This window comes from Cheilinus undulatus, linkage group 20 (genome assembly GCF_018320785.1).
Source record: "Cheilinus undulatus linkage group 20, ASM1832078v1, whole genome shotgun sequence".
NCBI lineage: Eukaryota > Metazoa > Chordata > Actinopteri > Labriformes > Labridae > Cheilinus > Cheilinus undulatus.
The window spans coordinates 38049309-38070375 of NC_054884.1; the positions used below are offsets into that span (position 1 = coordinate 38049309).

Consider the following 21067-nt stretch of genomic DNA (forward strand, 5'->3'; position numbering starts at 1 on the left):
TGGTGGAAAGGGTGCAAAATTGACAAAAATGGGTTTTGAGTTGCAAAAATGTGTCAAATTGTTAAAATTGGTGGGGAAAAGTAATTTAAATGGGTTACAATTAGGCAAAATTGGTGTAAAGTGGCAACAGTGTACTTTGGAGACCCCCTCTCAGTGTCTCACGACCCCCAATGAGGTCCCAACCCCAGCATTGAGAACCCTAATCTACAGACTGCTCTGTCCTCAGCAGAGACTGGACTCAGATGAACTGGATCTGAGGAGCGTAATGTGAATTCCATTAGACTCTGAGTGCTTCAGCTGCTGTGCAATTCTCGAAACACTTCCTGGCTACTATAGCGATTAAGCTAGACACATTCCTGAGAGAGGACGATGTTCAGAAGCGCACGGCTGAGGAAGCAGACAGACGGAGAGGCTGTCAGATGGAAACTCAGTTAGTGCATTGGCTGTGATGAGATATGAGAATGTAGCAGGGGATTCTGGGTATTTCCAGTCTGTTATAGTGGATGTTTAAGGTCAAAATAAAAGGGAAACAAAAGTGGCAAAGCGTGGATTGAGATCAGTCTGTGAATCAAGTTTTTCCCTCCCAGTTGTGTACTCTAGCCGCCATCGTTCCGCCATCATTATGATGGATATTTGAGGCTAACGTGGCGTAGGTGTGACCCGATGCCTACCACTGTTTTCTCCAAGACTGGGTTCATTCTTATGTCATGGAGCTGCAGGATAATAGCCCCAGTGTGTGCGTACTAACTGGTCCTAACTGGTGCCATGCTGCCCTACGCACTGGGACAATGGTGCTTATTCTGCTTTAGGCCGGAGAGAGTAAGTGGGCGTAAGGAATGACTAGCCTGGAGAAGGAGACAGGGGCGTCCAATATGGCCTCCACACAGTAACAGGACTGTGCGTTAGTCTGGAGGGGGGACGGCAGCACCACAAAGATGTGCCTGTCTGACTTTAAGTGTCATCGTGGGAGACACAAAGGGGAGAGAGAGGGATGGATGGGGAGGGATGCTGCCGTCAGGCCCGTTTCATTTGGCTGAGCCGGGACGGGACGGTCTGTCGGGCGTGTGCAGCAGGCAGGAAGGACGCAGGTCATCAGGGGATGCTGACAGAGATGCATCATGGGGGCAGGAGGACAGGCAGACAGACCGGTGCCAGGGTCGGCTCGGTGTAGAATAAGAGGAAGGTTTGTTTACTCGGGAAATATGGGCAACGTCTGCTGGCATGTTGGGATATTTCCTCTAAGAAAGACTCAGTAACAATCGATCGAACAGGAAGGACGCTTCAGAGGCCTCACACAACCTGCATGTGGTGCGTCACGCTGCTGTTACATTTCTGCTGTTTTCTTTTATTGAGTCAAGGCTTTTAACTGAAGACTTACAGTCACTTCTTTATGCAATTTCAGAATTAATGTCGGATATTTATAGATAAATTAAATGATTCTATCAGGTGAAACAGCTGTCCAGACATGGTTAATGAAATTTAATCTTATTGCTATTGATAAAATGTGATTATGTTGGGTCAGAGCAGTCCTTATACTTGGAGTGGCATTAGAGATCAACTTATCTTTGCGTCCTAAGTTTTTTAAACCAATTTTTTTTCCAATTTAAGTTTGATAAACTCAGGGAATCACCCTTCTATCAAACTTTCATTGTTGACTCTCTTTAGGCTGATATCTCCAAGATTATGACATAACTGTGAAGAATGGGCCAATCAACCTTTGCTTAGAGCCTCTGCTTTCTGTTTACACTTTGGTTTTCTGATGTGACATTTTTATTTCTCAACATTGACTGGTCTGCCAGGAGGAGCAAGAAAGCAGTGTTTGATTTTCTCTGAAATCTGCTGAGCTCAGAGAAACCACTGTCTTTGGCTGAAAGACACTGATGACCTCAGACTAGGGTTGGGAAATATATTGAGTTGTTAGATAATCTGCCCTCTCTGGTATGATGAAGTTTTTAAAGAGCTTGTGTCTGAAAGATGTGAGGAGAGTGACTGCAGCTGCTTTAAAATTTACCTCATTAACTAAGGCAAGAAGGCCTGTCCAGTCACCAAAACTTGTATCCACAATCTCAGGAGTTCAGTAGTTAATCCTGATTAAGCTCTCATTTTATTCAGATTTTCTTCAGATTTGACTTCCTGTTAAATACACACCTGCTTTTATTTTGAAAGATAAAAAGAACTATTTATAGATTGAAGATTATGACAGTTGATCTTGAAATTAAACTTGAATTTTAATTTAGAGTTGATATCAACCACAGATAAAAAACTTTTAATGGATTGAAAAAAAAACAAAGGAGAACAGAACAGCAGCATGCAGAATGAGCCAGTGATGACAGTTACTGCTTTTACTTTAATCTTTGGTTTTATGATTTGAGCATCTTTACCCAACAGCTACGGAGCCCCTTAAGGGACATGGAGGAAAAAAAAAAAAAAAAAAGAGCTTTTTTTTTTTTTTTTTAACAGTTTGGGAAATCTCGCAAAAGTAGATTTAAATGACAGCTGTAACTACTTCCGAGTCAAACCAACTAAAACAACAGAGGGCGAGCATCTGTGGGGGAGAGTCACTGAATTTCACTTCAAAATTGGCCTAAAATTTAAAGAAATTCAATCCATGCTTAGTCTCAGGCATGCTTTTCGTCTCAGAGAAAGGCATTTGAAGGCATTTTGGGTGAAAGGGGACTCTCGTCGTAACACTTGGATCTGGTGGACCTGGTCGAATTCATCAGCAACCAGTTGTAATCCTGCGGACAGCTGCACGGGTACAGATGAGTGTGTAGGCATTAAGCCATTTGACCTTCCTTAAAAAGCCAACAATGCCCCCTCTGATATATATTCCATAGGGCTTCAGTTTATCGTATGAATCCAAGCGCCAGATGAAGTGAGCTCCTTTTGCAAAGTAGTTCCGTCTACTTAAACGGCTCGCTTGTCTTAATGGATGCCATCCTGGATCCATCTCTTTCAAACCCATTTGCACGTTTTCTTTACTTACACGTAATATTAGCTCTCTGCATTTGGCACACACCCATCCGTACTGTGCAGCTGTCCGGAGGAATGACACTGGTTACTGATGAACTCGACCAGTTAGCCAGATCCAAGTAAGCTTTACGACAAAAGAGTCCCCTTTCACCCAAAAATGCCTTTCAATGCCTTTCTCTGAGACGAAAAGCATGCCTGTGACTAAGCGTGGATTGAATTTCTTTAAATTTTAGGCCAATTTCAAAGTAAAATTCAGTGAATCTCCCCCACAGATGCTGTCCTCCATTGTTTTGGTTGGTTTGACCCTGAAGCAGTTACTGCTACGTCATTTAAATCTACTTTTGCGAGATTTCGCAAACTGTTAAAAAAAAAAAAAAATCTCCCTTTTTTTTCATGTCCCTTAAAAAAAATTTTCTCCCTTAAAAAGCCTGTTAAGATGTTTTTGATTGAAATAGCTTTGATTTCAGTAAATATGACCTCCTAAGGCTGCAAATTCAACAAATGACCATTTTCAGTTCTTTACAACCTATAAAATCTTTTAAAAAACTGTTCTGCATAATAATGTGGAACAGTGCATTTTGAGGTTTTTATTCTTTTTAAATAATGGTTATCATTATGAAGTTTGTTCAAAAACATTTGAATTATGTTCTAACGGCTGATGACTTGTCATTTGCATTAATATTTAGGAAAATAAGAGAATAATGTCATTTGCTTAATAATGTGGAAAGCAGTGTTAAATGACACTTTCAGATTAGTTTGAGCTGATACTGATTTTTAGATGTCGTTCAGACCTTAAACTAAAGTTTTGAAAATAAAAAAATTCACCAGTTGACTAATTTCAGTCCTTCAAACAGACTTTAAAGTGTAAGGAATGACGATAAATAAATAAATAAAAAGACTTCAGCTGATGTAGGTCTGTTGGTTTGTTTGCCAATATCTACAGCAGATTTTTATAGCCAGAATATTAGTTTTAAATGTCAGTGGATGTTAATATCTGCTGATACAAATATCATACATGCTCAATATGATTTTACATTTTTATTGCAAATATGAAAAAAAAGAAAAAATGATCAGACAGACTGAAAGTATGTTTTTTTTTTTTTTTTTTTTTTTGCAAACCATGGAAATGTAGTAGAGGAGAAATTGTCAACAGGCTAAATTTGCCTAAATGAATTGAAGCCGTGTTCAGACTAGACCCAACAGCCCCACGCTGAGGCATGGTCGCCCCCCTTTCCCTGTCCCGTGCTGACCTGTACTCACATTTCTCTGACCAGTGGTTCTCAAATGGTGTGGCAAGGCACACTAGTGTGCCCTGAGGCAAGTCTAGGTGTGCCGTGGGAATTTGTACAACCGTACGTTACTACTACAACAGATCTGACTGGACCCCTGTAAAAACCCCGGAGAATGGGACCTAACCAGTTGGGATTTATAGATATCAGTGTGTGTGTGTTGGATCAGTAGCATTGGTGCTAGCATCCTGGCTAACAGTTACCTCATTAAGAGCTGAAAAGCATGGCAATATTATTGAGCTGAATTAGTGTTAAAGCTATTAGTCAGTGCTATTTTTAACCAAGTTAAACAATTTTTCTACCCATTTTTGCCACTTCTTTTGACAGCTTTTTTGCCACTTCTTATTACTATTTTTGACCCATTTTTGCCACTTTTTTTGGAACTTTTTGTCACATTTAACCCATTTTTGCTACCTTTTTGCCACTTTTCGCACAATTTTGCTATTGTTTAGCCATTTTTTTTGCCATTTTCTCCCATCACTTTTAACCCCTTTTTACTACCTTAACTACGTAAATTTAACCCTTTTTGCCACTTTTCTACCACTTTTGCCTTTGACCACTTTTTTGCCCACTTTTGCCTTTTTTACTTTTCACTTTTATCCCATTTTTACCACCTTTTTACCTGGTTAATCATTTAAGGCCAATTATAACCCATTTTTGCCATTATTTTGACACTTTCAACAAGTTTTGGCCAATTTCAACCCATTGGTTGGCCACTTTTTACCAATTTCCACTCATTTCTTACTTCATTTAGCCACTTTTTGCCCAATTTTGCCAAGTTTTTTCATCATATTTAACCCATTTTTGCCACTTTTTGCCCACTTTTGCCGTCTCCATGATCCCCCAGTTGGCTGGGCCCCAGAAAGCTCTCCCCTTTATCTCCCCTTTTAGGCCACCATGACTGTAACATCATTTAAAAAGTCTACTTTGTATCAATTTAAATATGGTATGCCTTGAGATTTTGGCTTAACCTTAGGTGGGCCTCGGGTGAAAAAAGTTTGAAAACCACTGCTCTAGCCTACACCAGGCCTGACTACGGCTACCTTATACCTCATCACATTGCAACACAATGCCTGCATTGCTTTGTCAAAGAAGCAGAGTGGAGAACAGAGACTGCCACTTTAGTCACTTTGAGGCTTGTTTTGACTCATTTAAGTCAGATACAGAATGGATTTCTCTAGTTTGTGAGAGCAGCTTATGGATTTGCACCGATTATGTGTCACATCTACATTTCACGGCCCTGCTTGTGCCTGTGCAGAGCAACTGAGCCACACAGACTTCCACCTCTCCTCTGCACCAGAGCCGAGGAAGCGTACTGCACTCTAGAGCAGGGGTTCTCAACCTTATCAGCCCGCGACCCCAAAAATAAAAGTGCCAGAGAACAGGGACCCCCTCTGTACCTGAAGGTCGTCCATTAGGGGGGAATGGGAGAGCTTTCTGGGGCCCAGCCAAACTGGGGGCCAGCAAAAACCTGGTCCATTGTAAAATTAAACTGTGGTATTTTATATTCAACCTGAATAATAAGCACTCTTATCAAAAAAAAAAAACAAAAAACAAATTTTAATTCATTTGTGTAGTAAGAGGCCCTCTTGAAAATGTAAATCCTTTTGTTAAAACAGAATTGAAATGTGTTAAAAATAACTAAAATGGGTTATTAATGGCAAAAAATAGTGGTAAAGATGGTAAGATTGTTTTTTAAAAGTAGCAGAAATGGGTTAAAAATGCCAAAAATGAGATAAAGTGGCAAAAAAAAATCACCAAAAAATGGCAAAAATGGGTTAAAGTGGTAAAAATGGGCATATTAAGTGGTAAAAGGGGGTTCAAAAGTGTCTGAAATGGCATTAAAGTGGCAAAGTAGGTGGAAATTTGGTGAAATGGGATGAAAATTGATATAAACTGGGAAAAAAGGGTTAGCTGATGCAGAAATAGTCAGAAAGTGGCAAAAATGGGCTTTTCAAACTGTGAAATGTGGCTTAAAAAGTGGTAAAAGGGGTTAATAGTGGCAATAATGTGTCAACAGAGCCAAAAATAGGCAGACAGTTGCAGGATTTAGTTTAGAAGTGGCAAAAACAGGCAGAAAAAAGTGGTGGAAAGGGTTTAAAATGGACAAAAAAGGGGTTTTAGTTGCAAAAATTTGTTAAAATTGGCAAAATTGGTGGGAAAAGTGATGAAAATTGGTTACAATTAGGCAAAATTGGTGTAAAGTGGCAACAGTGTAATTCAAAAAAAATTTTAAGGCATCTGGAGACCCCCTCTCAACCTCAAATGGGGTCCTGACCCCAACGTTGAGAACCCCTGCCTTAGAGTGGGATGAGCAGACTGGAGTTTAGGCCATAACATGTCTAAGTAAAAGCTGTTTTCTTTGTGACAAACACTTTCACATCATGATTTGAAGAATAGTCGTCAGAGGAAAATGTCTGATGCCAGACCAATGGCTCTTTAAAGACGGTGGAGGATCACCCATCACTAACACCTTCCCTCTCCTCTCTCTCTCTCCAGTCCAGCTCCTGAAGTCGTCAGATCTCGGCCGCCACAGTCTGCTCTACCTGAAAGAGATCGGGAATGGCTGGTTCGGCAAGGTAAGCTCACTTCTGACATTTCAGTCTTCGTCGCTCCCCTCCGGCGGCTGTGATAGTCGCTCCTGCTGTCCGTGCAGCTACCTGCCAGGTAGATGAAACGCAGCATCAGTGCCTCTCACATCACGCCTGTTAGCTCTGTGCTGTGATCCAGGCAGTGTTTAAAAATGGCCGACACACTGAGTTACCTGTAATGTGTGAGTGTGTAATGCCTTCCTGATCCTGGTGCCTTTGATGTCAGCTTTCCTCACACCTGTTAGCCTTCCCCTGAGAGAGCAAATTTAACGCTGGTTAAATGTTAGTAATCGCCTCGCTGCTCTGCACCCATGTGATTCATGTTTTTACAAGCAAATAACATGTTGCTGTCACTCTCTCCCCCTGTCTTTGTCTGTTTCTCCTCGTCTTCACACTCTTCACTCATGATCCATCCTCTTCATCCTTATGTGCGTTGATTGGGTATGTCCATCTGTTTGTGCGTCCATTTCCTGTTTCTTCTTGTCTTTGTTGAATCCTGCATGGCTGCTCCGTCTCTGTCTGTCTGTCTCTGTGTGACGCTCTCTCCCTCTCCTTGCTTTGTGTGTTTTTTTGTGCGTAAATGTCAATCCGTCCTCCCCTGTGTGTACATGCCTCTATCTGCACTGTTTCAGGTTCTGCTCGGGGAGGTCAACACCGGCCTGAATACCACCCAGGTGGTGGTGAAGGAGCTCAAGGCCAGCGCCAGCGTTCAGGACCAGATGCACTTTCTGGAGGAAGCACAGCCTTACCGGTACGCACAAGGCCGCCCATAAGGGGGATAAAGGGGGGAGGTTTCTAGGGCCCAGCCATCTGGGAGGCCATGGAGGTCAGGAAGATCGTGGTCCATTATAAAGTTAATCTGTGATCAATATATATTTCATATTTAATTTTATAAATTTATGCTGAAATACGAAAAGCCTTCGTAAAGATGCAAACCCATTTTCTTAAATAAAAAGAATAGAGGGTAAAAAGTGATTAAAAAGTGGCAGAAATGAGTTAAAAATGACAGAAATGTGCAGAAATAGGGTAAGCCTGCAAATACGGGTTGGAGAAGGGAAAAAATGGCAACAATGGGTAGTGAAAATGGTGAAAAGGGGGCAAAAAAGGGTTATTAAGTGGCAAAAAAGAGGCAATAGAGGGATAAGCTGCAAATATGGGTTAAGAAAGAGTAAAAGTGGCAAAAATCAGTGATGAAAATGGTGAAATGCTGTTAAAAAGGGGAAATGATAGCTTGGCAAAAACTGACAGAAATAAGTGGTGAAATGTGGTTTAAGAGTGGAAAAATTAGTTAAAAGTGGTAGAAATAGATGAAAAGAGGCCAAAAAATGAAATAAAGCAGCAAATATAGGTTAAAAGGGAAAAGAGTGGCAAAAATTGGTGGTGAAAGTTGTGAAAAGTGGTTAAAAGTGGGAAGAAAAAGTTAAAAGAGGCAGAAATAAGTGGTGACATGTGGTTTAAGAGTGGCAAAAATGAGTTAAAATGGTAAAAATAGTTTAAAAGTGGCCAAAAAATGGGATAAAGTAGCAAATATGGGTGAATAAAGGGATAAGGGTGGCAAGAATGGGTGGTGAAAAGCAGTTAAAAAGTGGGAAAAAAATGGTTAAATGTGGCAAAAAAGAGGCAAAAAGGATAAGCAGTAAATATTGGTTAAAATGGAAAAAAGTGGCCAAAATGGATAATAAAAATGGTGAAAAGCAGTTAAAAAGTGGAAAAATGAGTTTAAAGAGACAGAAATTAGTGGTGAAATGTGGTTTAAGAGTTGCAAAAAATTGTTAAAGTGATAAAAATACATAAGGCCAGAAATGGGATAAAGCAGCAAATGTAGGTTCAAAAGGGATATGGGTGGCAAAAATGTGTGGTGAAATATGTAATAATCGGTTCAAAATTGGAAAAAATTGGGTTATACGTTGCAAAATGGGTTAAATGTGGCAAAAAGAGGCAAAAACAGATGATAAAAATGCTGAGAAGCTGTTAAAAAGTGAAAAAAAAAGGTTAAAAGGAGGCAGAAATAAGTGGTGCCATGTGAGTTAAGAGTTGCACAAATGAGTTAAAAGTGTTAAAAATAGATTAAAGTAGGTAAAAATGGAATAAAGCAGTAAATATGGGTTAAGAAAGCATAAAAATGGCAAAAATGGGTTAAAAGTTGCAAAAAGGGGCACAAATTTCCAGCTTATGTAGTGAAAGGGGGTTAAAAACTAAGTATCATGGTCTAAAAGTGGCAAAAATGGGTTAAATGCGAAAACAAATGTGTCAAAATGGGGGGAAATAGTGATGAAAAGCAGTTAAAAAGTGACATGAATAAATAATTTGAACATCAGAAACCAATAGCTTGCCACACTTTTCAGCTCCAGATGAAGTAACTGTTAGCCAGGACGCTAGCACCAGTGCTACTGATCCGTCACACGTGCATTGATGTGATGTGAGGCTAGCATACAGCTGCTCGGCCCTGGAAACCCATTCATGAATCTCCTGAAGCACAGGTTTGGTGTTTATATTTATGCCAGTGGAAGTTCAGAACTCTTCAACTGTGGAATCAGCAGAGCGATGGAGACTTTTACATGATACGTCTTAAAAGTTGTTGACCCCACTCTGTGATTTTCCAGTTTGCGGCTGAGTTGCTGTTGCTCCTAAACTCTTCCACTCTCTAATAATATCACTTACAGTTGACTGTGGTATATCCAACAGGGGGGACATAACCTGAACCGTCTTATTGCAAAACGGCATCCTTAGGTGAATTCAATAACAAGTGAGGAGAAATACCTGGTTCTCTGGAAACTTTGGCACCATTTAGAGGAGAAATAGACTTGGTATTCCCCTGGTGCTCGTGCACTGGGACATGAACAGTTGTCCAGTTATGTCCTAGTTGAGCTTTAACTTTATTTCAACTTACCTGTTTGTGCTAATTTACTGTAAGCTCAATGGTGCTGAGAATTTTTCAGCTGTGAAGTCATTTTATGTGATATTTTTTACTTCCTGAGCATAAATCCAGTATTGTTTTTTGTAATTTGTGAGTTCTACACCTCATTAAGAGAGGCGATGGTGGAATATTTGTGGTGCATTTGCACAGATGTGCATTTGTGCTGTTTTAAATCCAGTTTCAGTCGTATCCAAACCCACAAAGAGCTTAAACTCACCCTCTGCATTGTTCTGCTCAGTGAGCTCATGTTCCCTCTCTCCTCTCCAGCACCCTGCAGCACCCGGCTCTGATGCAGTGCTTGGCCCAGTGCACCGAGGTCACTCCCTACCTGCTGGTTATGGAGTTTTGCCCGCTGGTGAGTATCCAAACCCACAGACCAGGTGCGGTTTGAACGGCTTCCAGTACGCGTTAAAGAGATGAAGTAACATTCAAGCACAGAGTTGTGCTGCACAACCCAGCTGGAAATCTGTCACCTCAGTCAAGGATTTCTGTAAAACCAGCGCAGCGTGAATGTACCTTTGCTAAGTGTTTTACTGTAGGCTGTGCCACATTCTGTCTATAAAGTTTGTTTTAATAATTTACAGTGACGTCCATTCTGCTCTGTAGTTTTAAAGCCCTTGTGAAGTCCTCTGGCCTTTGCTTTCAGAGTCTGTATTACATCCTTAAACTAAATCACTACATTAAGTGGATTAAAAACTTCCTGTAATATTTGGGTTATGGGGTTTTATTGCTAATTACTTCTGGCGTTGGAACAAGCTTGGCAGCTGCTGTAAATTTTGGCAGGCGAGCTGAAAGTCACAGATATGTCACCCTACGCTCGTATCGCCCAGAATGCAGCATTAAATCCTCCATCAGATACAGCGGATTTATTCGTTCTGTAGATTTAATATTTATATTTTAAGTGATGTTGGAGTGATGACAAATGAAACTTACTTCCCTCCACTTCACCTCTAAAGGCTGTTAAATTTCTGATGCCTTTAGATTTATTTAAACTCTCAGGCTTTTCTAAATGTAAACACTGAGGCTTCCAGATTCAAAGTGTTAACTGAGACGCTCTTAAGGTTTTTTAAGGTTTCAATCACACGGTATTTTTTCAGAGATTTCCATAGCGTGGTGAATGTGCTGGTCACAACTTGTCCACGAGAGCGTTTTGGAGTTGTTGGATTGTGTATTTGATGAGTTTGATGAGGAACAGCCGGAATACCGTAAGACTCCACTGAGTTGGCACAGCAGCTCCGAACTCTGCAACGCCGATCTAAAAATAGCTTGCACGGATAACTAAAGGTAACAAACCTATTACCAAGACTATAGGGATTATGGCAATGGGCAAATTCGCCAAAATGTTGAAGTATCCCTTTAAGGAAGTGGAGCAGCAGCTGGAGACTGCTTACCATAGAGTCCTCCTGTGATATCAAACACTTTATTTTTAAATTATCTGTAGATATTTTCATCATTTTAAAATGTGTAGCAAGTTCTTTTTGTCATTGGGGAGCTCGTATTTTTACTATTTTCTAGAGGTCTGTTATTTTAAGAAAAGAGCTTTTTTTCCAAACAGGAAGTAAAGCACCCTTAGCTTAAGAGTACAGATAACAAAGTAAAAGCATAATAAATAAAATATTTAAGCTGAAATCTTTAAGCTAAATAGTTGACCTTAACTGTGTTACCTTCATGGAAAAGCAACTTAACATGAACTACTATGAGAGTGAATGCTATCATATTAAGCAGGGATCATAGGACATTAGCTGGAGTCATTTTGTACATGCACTCCTGCATGTTTCTTAATGAATTAAAGTGTTAAACACTGCATTTGAGCTCTCTGAGCCAGCTCCTACTGTAGCTCAAAGTCACGGCTTCAGACCACACTGAGGTAGCAGCGCAGCAGTCGTTTAAAAAATAATAAATCTAAATATTAATATAATCAAATGCATACTATCAAAACTAGGGTTGCACATCTCAACAAATAAACCCTGCAACCAGTGGCAGATAATGTTTTATTACCTGCTTTTATTTTGGAGTAAGATTTTTATTTGAAATTTTAAAGAAAAACTTTTCTTTGATAATGCATTTAGAGATTTTTGACAAGAAATTAGATAAGTACACTCTCATAGATTTGAGTCTTTGCTGTATTTGCCTGGGAAATAGATAATCTCCACAAGTTCTGACATCAGTCTGAAACTTGCAATCATTTGGGGTGTATGTTTAAAATAAGGGATGCAACATTTGCCATTTAATCTGGAGCATTTCCAGAAACAGGATTTCCAGAATTGAAAAGAACTGGTGACTCTCAGCCCAGTTAAGCTCATCACAATGGCAATGCTGCCCTCTGGTGGTCAGATGAAGTAACACAAAAATCTTTTTATTTCTCCTCTCTGTGTCCAGGGTGATGTGAAGGGTTACCTCCGAAGCTGCAGGACTGCAGAGACCATGACCCCAGAGCCGTTGATCCTTCAGCGTATGGCCTGTGACATCGCCTCAGGACTCTTACACATGCACAAACACAGCTTCACTCACAGGTACTGAACATTTTATTCTATTTGATATCACACAAGCATAAACATGAGCTGTTCTGTTTATTATGATCTGCTGCTTCCTGGTTGCTTCCTGGAACAATATCCTGGTGCTGCCTGAGTGTTCTCTAAAGACTCCAGCATCAGTGATTTTGTTGCAGGCGGTGACTGTCGCCTCCACGAGGACGTGAGTTTCATCAGTTTGACTTTTTAACAACAATTTTAAGAGAAATCAAAGTATAGTGATGAATAAGGCCTTAGTTTCTATGAAGATCTAAGACTCCCGTCTCTCCTCTTTGTCACCAGTGACCTGGCTTTGAGAAACTGCTTGCTGACTGCAAACGTCTCAGTGAAGATCGGAGATTACGGTCTGGCTCACACCAAGTATAAGGTCTGTCTATTAGATGAACTCTCTCAGACTGGAATATGCAAACAGAAACACGATGACTATGCAAACAAATAAACATATTTGCTCTGAGTGTTTGGCCAGCAGCATGTCTGCAGACGTCACTGAGTACTATCACAACTGCTGGAGGCAAAAACAGAGCATGAATGAACTCATGAGCCTGTTAGTCAGTTGTTATGTAAGTCCCCTGGGTGAGAGGATATCAGCATCCGAGTGGGTTTATACAGGTTTCATTTGCTCATTTGCTTTATTATGCTGAAAGTAATAAGGAAGAGTGCTTAAGGAGATAATTAAGTAACATCTTTAGGAGGGATGTGGGAAGTTTGAGTGCTGAGGGTGCTGTAGTACTTCTTAAAATCAGGCAAAATGTGACCCATCAGCTTATGAAAGCATTTAGATTTGTGTTTAACATTTTCTATGGGATATCTAAAGTATTTCTTACAGAGTGATACATCTCTCTACAGATCAGAGCTTTTCATGAAGTCGTTTTGGATGTTTTTAACACAATAAATGAAATCAAAGATGTCTGATCATCCTGTCAAATAGAGCAGCCTAAGAACACGTAACTCATAATATTTTAGATGAGTTTTACAGAGATGAAATTAACTCCATTTCTCTTTCTTGCATGCTGATGATTCCCCCTCCCTCCTATCAGGACGACTACTTCGTGACCTCAGATCAGATGTACGTGCCGCTGCGTTGGATCGCTCCAGAGCTGGTGGACGAGGTTCATGGGAACCTGCTGGTGGCTGACCAGACAACACAGAGCAACATGTGGTAGGACTGAAAGCCTTTATTTAACTGTATCTGGCTCTGAGACACAACAAAGACAAGTGTTTGGGGTTTAAATGTACAGTTACTTATGGTGTATTAGCTCAGATTGTCCCTATAAGAATGGCTTTATTGCATTTTCTATATATATTTATGTTGTACAAGGAAACATGGTAGATTTTTACATTTTGAGAAAATTTAATGAAAGGTTCACATGCAGGCAGCATTTTTTGTGCAATATATCCTGGGTAGTGATGTCAAATGATTACATTATACTTCTTCCCACACTGTTCTAATTACACTCACCTCAATCTCCATTACAGTAACTCAACTCCTCCCTGCTATGGAGCTATTATTGTCGCTAAACCATTTGCAAATGTGTGCACAAATCTGCAAATGTGTAGACCAGTTTAATTGTTTAATTAGTTTATTTTGGTAGAAGAAACTTACTCTCTTTGCTTTATGCTGTCAAAATACTCACAAGACATCAACAACAACTAAATTTGCCTTTCAGTTGTCTGTCATAAACACGTGGCTTTTGCAACTCTTCTGATGCTCACGATCTGCAAGTGCGGATTTTTAAGTGTAAAAGAGCTGGGTTTTGTTGCCCTCAGCGCAGGCTCACAGGCAAGGCTGCCTGCCTCATAGCAAATTGACCAGTGTTCACTGCTGAGCCAGGCAGCATTTCAGATCTGATTAAATCTTTTTACATATTTGCACATTTTTGCATGCATTTGCAGATCTATGTAAAGATCTGTGTATGCAGTTGCAATAGTTTTGCAACAATAGTAGCTCCATATACTTCAATCAAAAGACATCCCTAGAGTGCATTTTGCCAACAATGGCAGCCAGCACGTAAAACTATTTAAGATTTTGTCAGAATGTAGAACTCAAGTGTGTTTCTTTAGCCATCAAACTCGCCATATAAAAATGCACCACTGATAATCTAATAAAGCCAACATGTCTTAACATGCAGTGTTCCTTTAAAAGTCTGAATTATTGTTGTTGAACTAAAGAAATTCTTTAAGAATAATTATCAAAGACCATGAAATGTTTCGCTTGTTTTTTCATCACGTTAATGACACTACTGGTGATGGTTGTAGGAACCAGCAAGAGACAAGGCTGCAGACATCCATTAACACATGCACACTTCAACATCTGTAATCCACAGCCCAACTGAAAAACAGCATCCACCAGAGCGTTTTGCTCCACTTTTGTTGCTTATTTGCTGTTGTGGAACTGAGGAGTTTTCAACACTAATAAAAACTGCATTTGACTCTGTATGTGACCATTGTTATTGTCACAGCCTGGGGCAACACGAGGCCAGAAGGCATCACATCTTTGAAACACTTTTTCTCTCTCAATATATGAGATGTAGTCACAAAAATGAAACGTTGCTTTACTGTATAGTTCCTAAACCTTTTGGAGTTCAGTTTATTGATGAAAATACACCTCAAATAAAAAGACAGTGGTCAACAGCCTTGGTCAAAGAACAGGTCTTAGGTGGGGCCGTAGATCATGGATGTCCAAATGTGCATGCGTTTATGGATGTCTGGTATCTGCAGCCACGTACCTCTGGAAAACAGTGACATATGACCTCAGTGCGACTAATTTGCATATATTTTTCATCACATTATTTATTGATTAATTAACTAATCAAAAATTAACACAATTATTTTGACAGAATGCAGCTTAAATCAATAAATCTTCTTAAAATAAATCACTAACAGCTTGCAGCTTTATCAGCATCACCCCTGAATAATGCACAAATCAATGTCCTTATTAACCCTTTATTACCTACCATAGAACTAGTCCGCCAGAGCATATCTTTACATTTTTACAAGCTGTAGTGCCATTTTTTTGGAGTATTTGAGTTGGCTATACATCAGTACAACCTTTAGAACCCAGATTTTAATGATATGTATGTAATAAGTCTAGAGTGACAAATTAAATTGCTCACACAAGAAAAATAAAAAGTGTTTTGGGTTTTTTTATTTTTTTTTTACACATTTTCCTAAATACAGAGATGTTATAGCTGTATCCCTTAAGATTATGATTGTTAAAAAGTTGCATAAGATCATTTCAAACCACAAAAAAAAATATTTTAAGTATGTTCATCACTTCATTTTTGAAATACACTCATCTTTATAAACCGTGGCAAAAATGAAAATAAATGAATTTGTGCTCAATTTGCAAAAAAGAAAGCCTCTTTATAAAAATAAATTATTTACAGAAGTGAAATCAAACCTCTTAGTGTGCCAGATACTTTAGAGCATGCATGTGTTTGCAGAAGTTGAAAAAATAACAAGTGTGACTCGTGACCTGCAAGAAAACAACATATTTTGTTTTATTTTATTTTATTGTTTTTGATGTGCGTGCTTTAAACTACATTTACAAAGAAGGAAGGATATTTCTAGAAGGAAACAGAACTCTGTAACACACTGACTGTGTGATTGTTAATGTTACTCCTCAGGTTTTATATGCAAAAAGAATTATTGCTCTTTCTTATTTCATTACAATTCTGCCCACGGTTGAAAAAAGATATGCAAATGGGAGTGCCGGCGATTCCACGCTTTGAGGGGTTAAAACTAAAATGGACACATTATGGTAAAATCCTCCTCTTTACAGCGTTTGCCATAAAGATCTGAACTATTTCAACCAAATTTGTCTTTCAAACCAGACTGCAAACATGTTTAAATCTGGTATAAAAACGGATGTTTTACCATGGGTGTGTATGTGACTGCAGTTGCTTTTACAGCCAGCCTCTAGTGGACACTAAAAGAATTGCAGTTTTTCAATATTTCTGCATTGGCTTCATTTTTCAACCATGGAGGTTGCTGCTGATTTAAACACATGTGCATCTATAAAAATCAAGGGAAAATATTGCCACTGAATTATTTTACTATGGTTATACAAAAAAATCAGAACAATCTAAACACTGGTAAAAAAAAAATGTGAAACCTTATCCATAATTCTAAAAAAAAGTACATCCTTTATCATGACTATTTAAATGTTTCTCATCACATTTGTCCGTCTTGTCCTCTGTTCTCAGGTCTCTTGGCGTGACTATCTGGGAGCTCTTTGAGCTGGGAAATCAGCCCTACAGACACTACTCCGACACTCAAGTCCTGACCTACGCTGTGAGGGAGCAGCAGCTCAGACTGCCCAAACCGCTGCTCAAAGTTCCTCTGGCTGAGCGCTGGTGAGACATGGGAACAGTATTTAACAGTGGAGAAACAAAATATTAAAAGCTGCACTGTTAAAATCCTTTCAGGATGACTTATCTCCTCTGTTAATTATTTGTAAATCCCACTGGATCTGCTTTCTTTATAGTATTTTTTTAGGTTTTATGCCTTTATTCAGATAGTAAAATCAAATCAAAATGGGGGGGATCTGGTTATTAGAGGGTGTACAGACACAACCACCAAACTACTGCCCCCCTTATTATGGAGTAGTGTTGTTGATCAGTTCAAGGCCAAACCCCAGCATCTGAGCACTTTTGCGAGTCGTGGTCTGTTTTTCACTTCATCTTGTGTTTGACTCCTCAGGTACGAGGTGATGCAGTTCTGCTGGCTCCAGCCCGATCAGAGACCCACCGCAGAGGAAGTCCACCTGCTGCTCAGCTACCTGTGTGCCAAGGGGGCCAGTGAGGCCGAAGAGGATTTCGAGAGACGATGGAACTCCATGCGCCCCAACACTGGGTTCAACAGCCACCATGGTGCCTCGGCAATATCGCGAGACCACCCTTCAACGACCAATTCCTCTTTCCCTCTGCTTGAGCAGTTTTCAAACGGTGATGGCTACCAGTCAGAATCAGGAGATGATATTCTAACAGTCACTGAGACCAGCCACGGCCTGAACTTTGAGTACAAATGGGAACAAGCCAGAGCAGACCAGTCCTACAGGGCGCCAGACTCCACCAGTAGTCTAGGGCAAGTCAGCCACCATTGTCAGGAACCGTTTTACCCACCTGGAGGCATCGTGGGAGGATGCCCCATGGAGAACCTTAGCCATTCAGTTTCCCCATCTTACTACCAACCAAAACATCTACATGCTCCAGGTGTACTTCCTGTCCTGAGTGCCCATAGCCCCTCTGTAGGCAGTGAATACTACATCCGCATTGAAGAGCCTGTGGACTGCAACATTGACCCAGACTTCACCATGTGCTCCTACAGTCCAGACTACCAGGGCAGCAGTGGAAGCTTCCTAACCGGGAGTGCAGACTCGGGTGAATGCATGGCCTGCCCTTCACAAGCTAAGAACATGCCTCCCTATTGGTCAGCAGACATGCATAAGACAGACGTGTACGATTCAAATGAGTCCAGCCCGGCCATCTCTCTGACGATGGAGCCTCTTCTAGGGCAAGTGTCTGACAGCAGCCCGCTGAGACCCTGGGAGTCCAGTCACTATGTGTCCTACAAAGACCGAGATGGGGGTTACTACTATGAGCACTCGCCCACTTTGGGTCTGAGTAACTTTATGATTGGAAGCGAGCCCACTAGAGAGCGTTATCGGGAGAGCTGGGGGTCAAGAAGTCTGCGCCAAGCTTTGGGGGAGTTGGAGAACCCGCTTGGTATATCTCCGTCTGTGAACAGTCCGCCTCAACAGGCTTTTAGAGACACGTACCTGGAGACAAGTCAGACCTCCATCATTGGGAAGAACGTCACTGGTGGCTACTACGACATGATGGGCTCCTTGAGGAAGACGATGCCCAGTCACACCAGGCACAACAGCCACTCAGTCAGCATCAACATGGAGACGGACAGGGCACTCTCCATCGGACACAGGGAAAGCGATTCAGAAGAGGAAGAAGAGGACATATTTTTGGAGAGACACACCTGCAACACTTGGCCTTCGAAGCATCGCCACAGCAGCGGGGGCCACCACGGACGACGGGCGAGCCACAGCTGCAGACAAGACGCCTACGTCGACTTCCACTACACAATGCCGAGCACAGACATCGAAGACTCCTGGCCTGAAGAGCACAGCCTCGCTTTCCACTCCCTACCCAAACCCATTGACTATCTGGAGCCCCATCAGGCCAAAGATAACAGTGCCTGCCTCAGTCTGAGCAAACATCACGCTATGGTGCCCTCAGACAACTGCAATGCCTACATCTACCTGTGCCATGAAGGAGAGACTCAAGTGCCAGCTCCAGGAGAGTGCTGCCACTCACATTTTATTGATCCGCTAACAGGCTTGCTAGTCAGGAACAACAGCTACAGTCACAGCTACACCCCCAGCAGCTACATCACTGATAAGGTCATTGACATGCAAAGCAATGAGGAGATGATCAATCTGTCACCAGCTCCAGGAGGTCCTATTGTGCCCAAACCTGCCATGATTAAACCGGAGGAAAGAAGAGAGCAGTATGTCGACCTTATCACCTCTGACACGCTGTTCAAGGAGAAGAGGGAGGATGTAATCAAAGAAAATCCAATCATGCAAAAACCAGCAGAGACAAAAATAGAAGAGGTGACGCTGACAATGACTAAAGCTGCTCCACCTCCTGCTGACAACATGCATGTGATGGTGGCCCTCACAGATCCACAGTCAGAGCTGAGCCAGACCATCGACAGCGGCGTTGAGCGAGGAGGCTCTAGCGTGAGCCTTGCAGACATCCTCGACTGCAGCGACGACGACGAAGAGGATGACATTACGGATGATATCACTGACGTTACATCGGGCATCTTCGCAGACGAGTCCAGCGAGCTGAACGCTTCTCCGGCTTTCAAGTCGCTGCAGAAACAAGTAGGAACTCCTGACTCCATGGATTCAATGGATCTGCCGTCTGCAGCAGGGTCTTGTGAAGGCTTAAGTCCTGCGTCGTCCCATCCTTCGAGCTCTCCTAAAGCCATGGACAGTGGGTATGACACAGAGAATAATGAGAGCCCCGAGTTTGTGCCCAAAGAACCTCATGATCCCCGTGATCAATCTCTAGGAAAGCCAATCCTCGAAACCAGCCTGGGGGAAGAAAAGTTGCTGAAAGAGCATGAAGTTGACTCTGAAGTAGAGCCCACAGAGAATAAACAATTAACAGGTGAAGATATGGCCTTACAGACTGCTGATCCCATCCTCTTACCACTCAGCGACAAAACTCCATACAGAGACTCTGCTTATTTCTCAGACTACGAGAACGAAAGGCAGCCTAGAGATGAAGGCGACGAAAGAGTTATGAATGAACAGAAGGGGGAGAAAAGGAAGAAGGAAGAGGAAGAAGAGCAACAGGAAACTGAAGCAAACAAAGACATAAAACTTGAAATGGAGCCGATTTTAACAGATGAAATAGGCTCGTCTTCACCCCCAGAGATGGAAGCATACTTGACAGACGACTGTGGCGAGGATGAGGTGTTGGGTTTACCTCCAGAGCCTTCTGACACTGCTTCAATATCAGGGCTGGATGAATGGCCGTCTCAAGAGGAGAGCTCATCTCTTGGAGACTGGGCAGCAGAGGTGGTCGGGGCCATGGAGGAGGCCATTGGTGCCCTGAATGGAGACTGTATCTCCAGTGTGAGAGTAGAGGAAGAGGAGGAGGAAGAGGATAAGAAGGAGGAAGAGGAGACAGATAACTCTGAAGAGCAGGCAGAGAAGACTACTCCAAACAAACCATCAGGGATATCTGATGGAACCCTGCACATTCTACCCAAAGACGAGGTCGCCCTGCAGCACACAGCAAACGCCAGACGGTTCTCCTCTTCCTCTCCTCCACCTCCATCCACTTCCCCTCCTCCGCTCCCGACAACAGAGGGGCGAGCGTCTCCAGGAGATGGCGAGGAAGCAGACGAGGAGGATGGAGACACAGATGACAGCGATGAATCGGATGAGGAGCTGCGGACATACAGCGTTCAGGAGCAGAGCGCCGGGGAGGAGAGCGATGACGAGTGCCACCCAGTGCCCATCGTGGTGAGCGACGACAGCGAGGCCCACAAACTGCGCAGCCTCCTGAAGATGCCGGTCCTCCTTACAGCGGAGAACATAGAGGAGGAGCTGGAGCGGAAGAAGAAGACGGTGTCTTTCTTTGATGACGTCACCGTCTATCTGTTCGATCAGGTAAGAGACAGACCAGTTATAATTTTGGCAGCTGTTTTTAATTTAGTCTTAGTCTTTAGATGTAATGTTTTTTAGTTTTAGTCACATTTTAGTCATTTCTATCCTTGTTAGCTTTAGTCTCATTTTAGTCGACGAAAACTCAAAACATTGTAGTCTAGTTTTAGTCCATAAAAAGTCCTCACATTTTAGTTTTTATTTTTAGTCCAAGCATTTATTTTCTGGTACCAAATCCTGGTAGTATGTTCTCTGCACCCTGCCAGACCTGGGGTCCCTGCTTTCTACAGCTGAGAGGCAGAATAGCTACAGCTGCATTGTTTTTTGACAGATCATGGATTTTGAATGTCTTATAAAAACTAAATTACATTTTAGTCTAGTTTTAGTCATCTTGACGAAAACTAAACTTCGTTTTTGTCAGTTTTAGTCATCAAAGATCTATTTTTGTTAGTCTAGTTTTTGTTATTGAAAAAAAAGGCTGTTGACTAACATTTTTAGTCATAGTTTTAGATGACGAAAAGAACAACGTTAATTCAAATAGACATTTTAATGTGAATGCATGTGAGGCT

General features: G+C 41.5%; 1 protein-coding gene across 3 annotated transcripts in view; it reads left to right on the plus strand.

Moving 5' to 3' along the window:
• aatkb (apoptosis-associated tyrosine kinase b) overlaps positions 1-21067 on the plus strand; it is a 130565-nt gene that overhangs the window by 105635 nt on the left and 3863 nt on the right. For all 3 annotated transcript variants that reach the window (XM_041815224.1, XM_041815223.1, XM_041815225.1), the window contains 8 exons: positions 6762-6841; positions 7486-7604; positions 10038-10125; positions 12150-12283; positions 12584-12668; positions 13339-13460; positions 16507-16656; positions 17003-20504. In XM_041815224.1, the coding sequence (XP_041671158.1) occupies positions 6762-6841; positions 7486-7604; positions 10038-10125; positions 12150-12283; positions 12584-12668; positions 13339-13460; positions 16507-16656; positions 17003-20504 (4280 nt within the window). The remainder of the gene's footprint in view (positions 1-6761; positions 6842-7485; positions 7605-10037; positions 10126-12149; positions 12284-12583; positions 12669-13338; positions 13461-16506; positions 16657-17002; positions 20505-21067) is intronic.